Raw genomic sequence first — 12,731 nt, forward strand, 5'->3', positions numbered from 1 at the left:
GGGACTGAACACATGGTTTGAGGCAATATTATGTAAAACGGGCCGCTGAGTATGCCCCACTGTTCATTGACAGTACATAAATATTACATGAGCTTCAACAACATGAAGTGATTTGTCATTTAGAAGATAAAAAGATCCTGATGAGCAATTTGAAATATGGACAAAAATACTGTTGAAGCCAGTAACATTGGGCTCTAAAAACACCTGTTTCTTAATTTTAAACTATCGGGCTAACACAAATATCTCTTAAATCAATGATGTAGTTTATCTTTTTCTATTTGTGCAATGCATTTTGGGGGATTATTTCTCAGTAGATTGATAACACCTGATCAAATTAGCCTAAAGAGACCAAAGTGGTTGTAATTATGCGTCTCTTGTAACAACACAGCTCCTTCTATTTTTGGAACAAGCATAATCTTTCCTTTTTTCTTTTTCAAGGTACACAGACATTCAGCGTCACATTGAATTACAGGCATGATGAATTATTTCCCTTGCAACATTTATGAACACTTTTGAAAGTTGAAAATAAAGTTATGTCTCCAGGGTGTCATATAACTCAGCGATTAGATTTTTTCTCAGCTTTTTCTCTCTTATGTAAGGAATCAAAACTAACTTTGACAACACTGTCAGACAGTATGGCAGCAAATCAAGTATTGTAATTGTGTAAATTCATCAAGACTGTGTACAGTATTGTTTAAGGCAGCAGTTTTAAAATCTTAAAGTATGTGATAGGGTGAAGGTGAAGTGATAAATATTCATTACTTTTTGTTTGTTTCCTGAATAGTATCTTTATCCTCCCATCACTTTCTGTCAGATATACCATTAAAATGCATCTCACAGGATTTCCGCTATACTGTTCAAATCCCGGGCTTGAATATCAAAACAAATGCAAAATAATGTCCGGTTTTGAATAACAATAGAACTCCACTTTATCTCAAGTATCTACTCTCAGGAAGCAGCATAATAACAATATCACAGTGCTGTCACTGACAGTGCTGTCACCGTAAGATATAAGAAAGATATATGCGCGGCTCAGGCTGAGGCTTTGTGGACATGTCCGTGTTAAATCATGTCATAGTATTCTGCTGTGGCAGATTTATGCTGGGACATAATCAGATGTAATCAAGGGAAATAAGGAGGGCGGCTCCAGCTGAGAACTGAACAAAGGGCAATAGCCCACAGAATGATGCTAAAAAACGTGTTTGTCATGAACACACGGAGTGAAGCCCGGCAGCAGAGGACAGAAACCACGGCTGCTCTGTCATATCCAACCTTTTTTTTTGTTTGAAAGTGGTTGTGCTCTTTTCTAACCATGGTTTGCTTTGGTCTACCATTCCAGTCTTTGTGAGTAGTGCAAAATAAACAACTGGGCGATATCCTTCTAGTTTCATCTATTGTGAAGTCACAGAGGGGAAACATATTTTCTTTTCCCTCTCTTGATGGATATTGATTGGATGAAAACAGGCCAGACCAATAATGCACTCAGCTAGTTACCTGCTCTAAGCAACACTGCCAGTCACCTCTGAGGTGAGTGTTTCCAGACAAGGACAACATGAGACCTGACAAGTGGGGGGCAACTGCTACTGAAAACATTATCACAGAGGCCATTTACTTGGTATGCTTTGGGCTAGCCAATATTATTTCTACTCTACTGATTTTTTTATGTGCTAACAGTACTTTAGAGTCCAGATGGCAGGCCTTGGTTGAGAGAATCTGCTGTTTATGTGTGGACCTGAGCGAATGAGTAGGACTTGATGACGTGTTATACACCAGATTAAATAGCCGTGTCCAGGGACATGCACCCACAGGGCGTCGGCACCCTGATACGCGACACTGTGGCAGTCATTCTGTTGGCCTCATGACTGCATAGTGCACCCAGACTTGGGGAGGAGAGTGTATTAGTTTTGTAGGATTGACTCAGTCAACAATATAAACTTGATCAAGAATGTGATGAAGAGGCAGAGTTATTCTGACTGTGGTCTTCCTCCCTGTGAGAAAGTATTCGGCCTGTCCTCAAAGTGGTCACTGGTCAGGGAGAGACTCATGGCATCGTCAAGGTCTTGGTATGAGCACAACCGACTCCCTGACCTCTGTAATTGAGATGCAGGAAGAATACTGCATTCGTATCAAATGAAAAAACTATTTTAACGCAGACAGGAGGAGCAGCTGCCAGGGAAAATAAGTTGATCGAGGAGTTGTCTGCCCCTTGTGGTTCAGTGGTGAGACCTGCTGCCGAGTCTAAGATTAGATTGAACATGCACTCATTTAGCTCAGACTTGCAGCAGAGGGATATGCTCCATGTCGAGAAATGACGGCATCCCTAGATAATTGCTTACAAAATGTCAAATTGTTAATTTAACAAGAGAGAGGTGTTATAACAAGGGGGAGAAGGCGTGCCTAAAGAGCCGGGTGAGCGAGCGAAAGGGAGGTTTACCAGCTGACACACAGCCAGCTGTAGGTCAGCTTTAACATCGCTCTAAGCACGATGTGTTATGAGACTAAAAGTGAAAGAGATAGTCGTATTTTTACAGAATGGCAGATAGCACGCCCGGGCATCATCTCACAGCCAGATAAGAGCTTCTACCGCTGACATTGTGCTGTTGCCAGGAGTGTGATTGCGGCTTCAAAGCCTGTGACACGTCAGCTTTTGATCTGAGAATAGGCAAGGGCATCCGAATACCACTGGTCAATGAACAGTTCGCTCACATGACCGTGCTGGGCTGAAAGGTGGCACACAGAAGCCACCCTGTTAACGATAATCTGTGTTTGTGTGCGTAAAAACAAGACTGATAATAAATACTGGGAGAAATGCTTGGAGTATCTGTACACACAGACGTTAAGCCGCTAATGCCTTTATCTCATTGACTCACACTGTTTTTTCAGTAAATAATTGTTCTCTGTCAACAATTCCTTGTGTTTGCTTATTTTAGATAGCCAATTCCTTTTGTACCGTGGGTTAACATTGGACTGTATATCTGTTATATTTGACCAGGTTTTATTTGTAAAGAGAAGAATCAGAGGTGAGGCGTGTTTGTATCACGGCATGCAATATGTGTGAGCTGTAACTCATTATGGGCCTCTTTTCAATGCTGTTTACTTCTGGATTCATCTTCTGTTTAATCTGTTTGGTAAACTTCCTGTTTTCCTGTTCCTACGGATACAAAGCAGGAACAGAGAGAGAAGAAAATAATAGATTATTGATTTGATTACGCGTATGATTGAAAAAAACATTTCTTTAAATTATAATTGGCAGAAAAAAGAATAGTGGTTACAATCTTGCTGTACAGCTCATTCACATTGTGGAACTATACAATAAAAACAATGGGAGAGAACAGAGGTGTTACAAGGAAAAAAAGGCCGAGCATACACTCTTATATCACATCTGAAAGAAAGACATGGGGCTTTTTTTCACAGAGCTTTTTGGAATAGGAATCTGGTCTAAGATTACAGGTCAGCTAGCCATGAAACCTTCACTTTCACTTTGGACCGGTGGAGCAGATAGAGAGACAGAAGCAAGAAGAGAGCAGAGTATTGAGGGGGGGGCGAGAGAGAGAGAGAGAGAGAGAGAAACAGCATGAAGTAATATATGGTTCCTGACAGGAAGCATGGAGACAGAGGGCGAAGGAGAAGAAATATGTCACTGGAGGAAGAGTAGCCAAAACTACACCTTGCTGCAGTTTTTTCTTTTTACCCCAAAGTTGTAATGAGATGCTTTACCATGAATCCCTCCTTGTTTTAGCTTAGTACTTTTAAAGGATTAGTCGTGTGAGATTTTGTGTTTTTGGCATCCTTACCAAGTCCAAGGAAAAGACAAAGACCAACGATACATTTTCATTAGATTTTCTCCAAAAGCCAAAGCCTGATAGAAGTCACAGCAGTACTCTTCTGTGCATGGCTGATTCCTTTTTAATCGATTCATTCCTCATGCTGCTGTAATACTTACCTGGGCACCAAATGTGCATTTATCCCAATACTAAACCACTTTATATTTCTGTAATTAACTACTATGCCTATCTGCTATAAAACTGCACTTCAACACTTATATTGATTTAAATCTTGGGTTTGAGACTGTCACATAGATGGGGTCAGAGAAGTCAGAAAGTATTGAAAGATGTGTTTATTAAATGTAATATATAGAAAACTGCCAGTACACAGTCACATCTGGAGTGTTAATTTAACACTCTGTGATAAGGACCATATGTTCACTGGCTCATTGACTCTTTAAGTGTTAAATTAACACTTAAGGGAGGGATTAACACTCTTTAAGTGTTAGATTAACACTTAAAGAGTCAATTTGAACACTGAGCCAGTGAACATGGTCCTTATCACAGAGTGTTAAAGTAACACTCCAGATTTGACTGTGTATGTATTACAGTTTGTTTAACAAGAAATCCTTTGGCGTGCATTTTCACAAAGTTGTATGGAACAGTAAATATCATGCCTTTAATAAATAGAGAATGTAGATGATCTGATGGATTAAACAGATAGAGGGCAAGGCCATGTGAAGCCCTGCAGGACGAGCCTTCCTCCTAAAGACCTTGTGAAAGTGCAAGAGATATGCATTTGTTCTTTTCTTCGTTTTACTGTGCATCAGTTTGAAATAGAAACACATCAAGCTTTGCCTGAACGAAAATGTGCTTATACTATTAACAGTATAATTAAAATATTTCAAAAATAACAGTAGGGGAGTATTGTTGGGTTGATTTAATTATACCCACTGTGAAAAAATCACATAGAACAAATCTATTTTGTTCTGTCTTATTAACAGTAATTTCCCCTGTTTAGCGTTCATTAGCAGTATTTAAAACAGGGGTAGTTTACTAATACCAATACTGTACATTTAAAATGTCCTTCTAATTCTTTCATGTGTGTGTATGTATTAATGTTAAATATGGGTGATTAGATTAACTTAAATCCTTGTCAAAATCTCATGTACATCCACATTTGTGGAGATGAAAGAAAACCAAATCCTTCGTGTCATGTTTAAAACATTATTCTGCTGTGCATGCAGTGAAAACATCTGTACAGTTAAATTGTCCCAGCACTTAAAGGTAGGGTAAGAATGGAGAAACCAGCTCGAGTGCGCTAGAATTTGAAAGTACACAACCGAAAAAAATCTGCCCCTTCCTTCAGACTTCCTTACAGAGTCCCTCCTCCAACACACACGAACGCGCACATGACCAATGAGGGCACGGGATAAGTTTGTGCACGAGATGGAAGGCTGACAGGCAGGTAGGCCATCCAGTTGTTTTAGCCGGGCCGGCTCAGATGATTGTTCGTGCTTTTTACAGCGCCACGGCTTCCACAGATGACATTTGTGTTATGTATTTATTGTCAAAGCATTTAATGTATTCATTGCTATCGGGATGTTAAGAACATTCCATGGAATATAACAAAAAGTGTTTCTGAAGTGAATTACCGACCCCACCTTTAAGATTCAAATGTTGACAGTGTACTCATGAGGTCCTTTGAAGGAAATAGGAAATTGTATAATATAAAACAATCATGGTTTCCCGTGAGGAAATGTTTCTATCAACTGCCTTGTCAGCCCTTGTTAGCGAACCATATGTATCACACACTAATAACACATTACATGTCATCATGGATTGAAATAACTATCACACTTCATGATTAAAGACATCTGTTAGGATGTCATGGAAAAAGAAATGTACTGTAATTTCTGATATGAGGCGACCGGGAGGTGTTTGGCTTTCTATGATCTTCATTGTGATTTTTAATGACAATATTAACACTGTCAGTAATAGGCAGTGTGATGATAATAATAAGCTCTCTGCTTCCTCACATACCATCACCATACGGGGTTGATTATGTGGACATGATTGATATTTATACCTATTGTGTAATTCAGTCTTTCATTAGTCCTCCTAATCTCTTCTGTTTCTATTGCAAGTATGTGGTCTTCATGCTAGACCACTCAACTTCCTGTGAATGTAAAGTTTGAAGAAAACATCACGAGTAGACATAATTGGTTTAAATCATGAATACATTTCTCACTTCTATTTCATCTATGTATTTGCTTTCTGGAAGCGTTCATCTGTCTCCCCATTTATCAAAGACATAGTGCCATCTAGTGTACATTGCAGCATGTTGCATGCCGAGGATGCTTGTTGCAGTCATATTATTTATTCATGGGCAATGCGCAATAAAGAGAGGCAGACTTTTCCCAAAGGCATTTCATCTTGTGAAAAGGCCTTTCCTCTTTCTGTCCTTAAAGCATCTGACATGTGGGTATTTTATGTTCATCAGGTACTTTTTTTGTTGTTGCAGTTTTCCTTATCACTAAGGAATTGTGTGAAACTACTCAAGTGATGTGTTGTGTGGGTGGTTGAAATAGGAAGCATCCAACTTTCAGTCACTCTCTATAATGGCTATGAACAGATTGTTTTTCCAATACTTCACACTATATGTGTGTGTCATAATCATAAGCCATTATTAGTCATCTCAGCCCATTAAAGAATATAATAAGTAATCTATTTACAGCCACAATAAATACGGCAGTGCCATGTTTACGAGAGGTGCTAATTAAATATGTGCATACTCTAAAGGCAAGGCAAGGCAAGGCAAGGCAAGTTTATTTATATAGCACCTTTCAACACAAGGCCATTCAAAGTGCTTTACAAAAATGGAAGACATTTTAAAAATGGCATTTAAAATCAGTCATTAAAAAGAAAAGATAATAAAATAAACATTAAAAGAAAAAATACATGGATAAAAGTTAAAAGTTACAGTGCAGTTTAAGATGTGAATAGTTCAATTAAAAGCAGCGGCAAAAAGAAAAGTCTTCAGCCTGGATTTAAAAGTAGTAAGAGTTGCAGCGGACCTGCAGGTTTCTGGGAGTTTGTTCCAGATATTTGGAGCATAATAACTGAATGCTGCTTTACCATGTTTAGTTCTGACTCTGGGGACAGAAAGCTAAAGATGAGTTCCTTATTCCCAGTTCAACTCACACTTGTTACAGGTTTTGCCAACGGAAAAAACGGTGAATCTCTCACTTGTTAAACTTAACTTAATGTGTGAGGTTTAGTCAAACATTGCCAGTCAATCTCTTGCATTGAGTGTAGCTTTGACCCTCGGGGCAGTATCAGAGCCGCTGAAGTGCTTTGGCATCAGTGTGACAGGATTAACACATCAAAAGCCGAGTCGGGGCCTACAGCAGCGTCACACAGTCAGTACAGCACCTTTCATGTTCTGCTCAGGTTCACCACAATTTCACGTAAGCCAACAGCAAGTCAGACGGAAAAAGATAATGGGGCCAACCTGCTGCTATCAGGCTTTCCCTCAGCTTCAGTGAAATATGTCAAATTCTGTGTTTGATGAAAGATTGGAGTTCAACAGGCTCAAGTCAGGAAATGATATCTGAATATGTCACATGGCTGGGATGCAAAGAAGCATTTAAGTCTGACATTCAAGCTGAAATGATTGCTGCGAGCCTGCATGGTCTTATACTTTCTCATGATGCAAACATTCGATAGACGACGTGGAGGGAAAATTAAACCGAAATCATTTTTGGGGAGTCAAAGAGTTAAGATGTCTTAGGGTTAAATCCCAAGATTTATAATCCCTTTGATAAGATGTGGTAATAAGTGACGGCGGGGCAGGTTTATAATGAGTTTTCAAATCAGATGTATCATGAGTAACAGAGAGATTTTAAAAGACTAAAGCTCAGTTAGGACGTACTTGACACAAATGCTAGATTGTTACCTACGATTTGTCATTAGAAACTTCAAGGAGATATTTCAGTATTTATCTAGCTTTTACAAGGATGTTTGGTAATTAGTAATGATGATGAAATGCTTTGCGGGCTACAGCATAATTAATGGAATTGGGTATGTGAACGGTTGTCATCAGAAGTCAAGGAAACGCGTTGTTCACACTGCTATTTTTTGTATTATTTCATGCTTGGGATGAATAATATCTTAAATAACAAAATGTCCAATGTGCTGCCAATTAATATGTACCGTCTTATATTTGCAGCATTATTTACTGTGTGTCTGTGTTTGTATGAATTTGATATGTGCATCACTTTCAGCTATAACTCAAAGGCTGAAACTGCTATATTGAAACCCAGACTGGATTTGATTTAACAGGGTTTCTCTCCCCACTTACAGTATGTAATGACCCCTATCTTTGCTTAGGTGGTCGACATAAAAGAGAAACTGAAGCTGTCAAAGAAATGTTGGTCCAACCTGCCCGAGGCGATGTGTTCGGAGGACAGAGTGACCGCTGGAAATGCCAGCGATGAGGACTGCTGGAATGGACACACCAAGGGCAGGTGAGTGCACCAAGCCCGGGGCTAATGCAGGCTTAAACAAAAGGTTACTTCAAGTCCAAAGTTTGTTCAATTCAGTCTAATCGGACTAATCCTAGAAATAATAACCAGATTTGAACCTTATTTAAACAAAGCTGTGCAAGAGTTTGGCCTAGTTTGACTGTTATTCATCAACCAATACAATAGGAAGTGACCTCTTTGGTTTGTATTCACCCTTTACTTTATATTCAAATGTACTTTTTAAAAGGCTTTCTGCATTTTTGTCAGTGTTATATTTTGGAATTGTATATGTTTTCATTCGTTAAAATGTAGCATGGTGCTTCCCTGTTGATCTGATTTCATGTTTTGAGGGAAAAAGTTGCATGAGCTAACTAAATTCCCACCGCCATGGCTGATGTCCCAGGTAATAGATTTTTGCGACCTTTATCCATACCATCAGCTGTATGATCAAAAATATGTCCTGCTTTAATGGTTACATTATTTGAATGACTCTAAACCTGGTGATTTAATCCTGTAGATTAGTGTTGGAATTGGCTGGTATTGTCTGTGAAAAAATAGATATATGACAAAATAAATGATGCCCAGTGTTCATTAAATGTTGCATAACTCACTGAGATGTCAGAGGTTTGTTTTAGCCAGGGTGACCTGGGCTTATGGAGGGAAATGCTGTTGGGCAGCAGAATTTGTGAAAGGCCCTCACATGATGGCCTGCTGCTTATTTATCAGACAGGAGCGCAGGCAGCTGACGTGCTTACTCTGAAGAAATATATTACAAGTGTGTCAGAACATGACCCTCACAAGAAACATTACATTTAGGATATATTTCACCAGCACTGTTCTAACCTCTGAGAGCTGTTCTCAAATCTGTGAGAATTAGACCTCCAGTTTGAAATAATATTTATGTATCAGTACCCTTAGCCTTTCTCTAGTTCTTATTGACTTCAGACTTCTGATCAAGATAATTCTTTGCACGTGAGAGAGCTCAGACTCCATAATCCTTTTGTCTAGTGGTCAGTGTACTCAAGTATAATCCATTCTTCAAAATTAGAAAACTAGTTTTGTTGTTTTGCTTTAAACAGAAAACAGGCCAGTTTTTTTTTGCGTAGTTAATTCACATTAAAAAGTAAAATAGTACAAATTAAGAGATTGAACTGAAATTAAAATAATACTATCAAAATAAAAGTGTTAAGTGTTATTGACAGGAGAACATTGACAGAAGGCATTTAAATACCCTAACCAGTAGCTTCATATCAAGCTAAAGTTAGCTAGTAAGTTTGATGTATAGAGATATTATATTTATTTGAGTGGAATTAATTCATATGTGTTACTATTATACATATCCCTGTTTCATATTCCCTACCCAAGTTAAGAGCATTTATAAAAATCCCCAGCAGAGGTCGCCATTTCCAACCATGAAGTTATAATATTAACATGGTTTCAAATATTATCTGACCGAACTTCATTCCCATATGAAGTGTATTAAAGTTCCTATTTCAGTTTTAAATGTCCTCTCAAAAGTGTATAAGCATGACTTGACCATGACTTGACCATGACCAGATGTTCCCTCACTTGTTTTAAATGTTTCCACATCCAGCTACAAGTTTAGACCAATAACCACATTACATGTTTTCTCCAATAACCTACTATATTTGACATTTTTCTGTTTGTGTTTTTGACATTCTCTGCATTTCTTATTACATATACTATACAACAACTTTTTGGGGGACATACTATGGATTATTTATGTATTTGATGTGGTTTACTTTACCATGACATTTTTTGTAACAATTAGATTAGCTATGACATAAAAAGTTCATAATATTGTATCTCAGTACAACAAATACTACTATACATACTTCACCACATACTATACTATCATCTTTTGCCAAATATTCATAGATTTTTGTATTTTTTACCCTACTTTACTACAACTATATTATGACATACTATACCATGACATTTTTCATGACATGCCTTATTCAATACACAAGGGAAAGTGAAAGTTACACCAAACCAAAGCACTAAACGTTTTTTTCCAATGTGTTTTTCAATGTTTTTGAACATTTAAAAAAATTGTCAACAAGCAAGTCTTGTGTTTTTCACTGGAAAGGAAATGATAGACCAATTAAGTTATTTTCTCTTTGACACTCACTGGATTCCTTTTCCTTTTAACAAGCCACATTATGTTTATTTTATTTGTTGCATTTTTTCCCTTAAAAGGTACTTTCCTGAAGTCCAAAAGGATGGACTCACCAACCAGGTGAATAACCCTGAGGTGGCTGTGGACATCACCCGCCCTGACACCCTAATCCGCCAGCAGATCATGGCTCTCAGGGTGATGACCAACAAGTTGAAAAATGCCTACAACGGCAATGATATCTACTTTCAAGACTCAAGTGAGCAATTTGTCCCTTTCCCATTCACACACCTGACAACATGCTACTTTTTGTATTAAGGCAGGAAATGTTTTTTTTGGACCTGACTGGTCAAGTGCATACTTCAACTTGTCACTCATTTTGATAAACTGTTAACTTTGAAATAGTACCTAACCTTGAGGTGGAAGTAATCGACAGAAGTAAAGCCACAAGAGGCACAGAGGGAGTAAATAACAGGCAGTGTGTCGAAAAACACAGTCAATGTCAAAACGGTCAAAGAAAACCTGATGAAGACAGAAATAGAAAGATTCACAGTGTGAATAAAACACTAACATATTATCACTTGAATTTGATACAGAAAATGTTTATCCAACTCACAGAGACCAGCTTTACTGTACACTTATTTGCGAAATTGTGTCTACTTGATAAAGTCCCATTATTAGTCTCCTCTTAGCTCTGTTTTGGTCATCACCAATTCTTGAGCAAATATATCGATCTACAGTATGCTTGCCTCTGACTCTGTCTGCCTGCCACTTGTTGCTTGGCAGAGGGTGAACAGTGGGTTTATCAGAGCTGCGTTTGAAAAAGACGTAGATGAGAAAATTGAGTTTTAACCAAAACAGAAAAGCCAAAACAGTTAGCTTAAAGACACTAAAATGCTTTGTTTGCACAATCTTTTGAAACTGGACCTAAAAACCAGATAGCTAGAGCATTCACTCTTATGCGTCAGAGGCTTCAATCTTTGGCGTAATCACATCGTCAGCTCGGATGAATTGTTGACTATTGTTTACATTTCCAGTGGTGTACTCAGTCTGCTTGTGTTTTGTTCTGGTGTTGCAGGTGATGAAGGCAGCGGCTCAGGCAGTGGCAGCGGCTGCACAGAAGCCTGCCCCACAGAGGCGGGCGGTGCTGCCTCAGAGGCCCCGGTGGTGGAAGCTGATCGGCGCGGGCCAGTGGACGACTCTGCCCCGCTCCGAGCTCCCTCTGTAGCGCTGCCAACCATTCTGGCCCTCTCAGCCCTGGCACTCCACCAGCTATGGAGATAATGCTGGAGGAACCGGCTAAACATGGACAGCAGGGTTTTATTTTATTTTTGCAGTTTTTGTATTCGGGCAGATTGGAGCTACAGTCATGCTGCCAGCCTCGAGGCTAGAAGAGTCTGCTCTGAAAAAGAGAGCAGCCATGCATCGTGATTTCCCACTTTCCCAAAGATCGTGCAGTGCCATCCTTAGACTTGACATTTGATGGCATCACCTCTCCATCTAACACTGATGCCGACCCAACAAACTCTGCTTCAGAGATTTCTTGCACATATGGCAGGTATTAATGTAGTTCTCCATGTGGAAAAATATAACACGCACTTTGATTGTTTTTCTTTTCTTTTTTATGCAAAAATTGTTTGTGTGTTGAAAAATGTGGTCACATAAGGTAACATCATATTTTAAAACCAAAACAGTGGATAATGACAGAAAATGAAGGAACATTTCTGCCTCAAATTTTAATTGAATCCTTGTTCCATCGCCATTAAATCATGTGCCAATTATTGATTTTGGATGTTTTCATCATCATATATCCATGTTTGTTTTTAGAACAATCGTGTTGCTTAATCTTACTGAATCGTGTTGCTTAATCTTGTGTTTCACAGTCATTTCAACCATGGTGTTTGTTAGCTTAAGCGTATCATTGGTTTGTCATGGATCTGCTCTGTTCAACAGCCGCCTTGTGCTAAACTCACATTTTGTTAAAAGGGATAAGATTGACATTTTTGTATACTAATTTCCCTTGCAAAAAATTACAATCTTTAAAACATTCTGATATAATGCTGGTTTGTGTGCTTGTTTCAGGAGTTAACAACCTGGACAGAATGCTAACAGTTACTTACAGACAGAAAAGGTCCCACCAGTGTAGAGTAATGATGGAAAACACATTTGAATCCACTCCAATATATAATGATTGATTCATAATGTCATGGTTTTCTTTTTTACTATATTATTTGAATTTTGTCTCCATAAAGATAGTCAGCCAGTGTCAGCATTCAACAATTATTCACAACATCATTGACCGGT

At 38.6% G+C, this 12,731-nt stretch overlaps 1 protein-coding gene across 1 annotated transcript in view; it reads left to right on the forward strand.

Moving 5' to 3' along the window:
* Positions 1 to 11,711, forward strand: part of LOC117481220 (glypican-6-like) — a 77,037-nt gene extending 65,326 nt beyond the window's left edge. The window contains exons 7-9 of the mRNA XM_034128828.1: positions 8,157 to 8,293; positions 10,511 to 10,686; positions 11,506 to 11,711. Of these exons, the coding sequence (XP_033984719.1) occupies positions 8,157 to 8,293; positions 10,511 to 10,686; positions 11,506 to 11,711 (519 nt within the window). The remainder of the gene's footprint in view (positions 1 to 8,156; positions 8,294 to 10,510; positions 10,687 to 11,505) is intronic.
* The last annotated feature ends 1,020 nt before the right edge of the window (positions 11,712 to 12,731 follow it).

Source organism: Trematomus bernacchii, unplaced genomic scaffold (genome assembly GCF_902827165.1).
Source record: "Trematomus bernacchii unplaced genomic scaffold, fTreBer1.1, whole genome shotgun sequence".
In the NCBI taxonomy this organism is placed as follows: domain Eukaryota; kingdom Metazoa; phylum Chordata; class Actinopteri; order Perciformes; family Nototheniidae; genus Trematomus; species Trematomus bernacchii.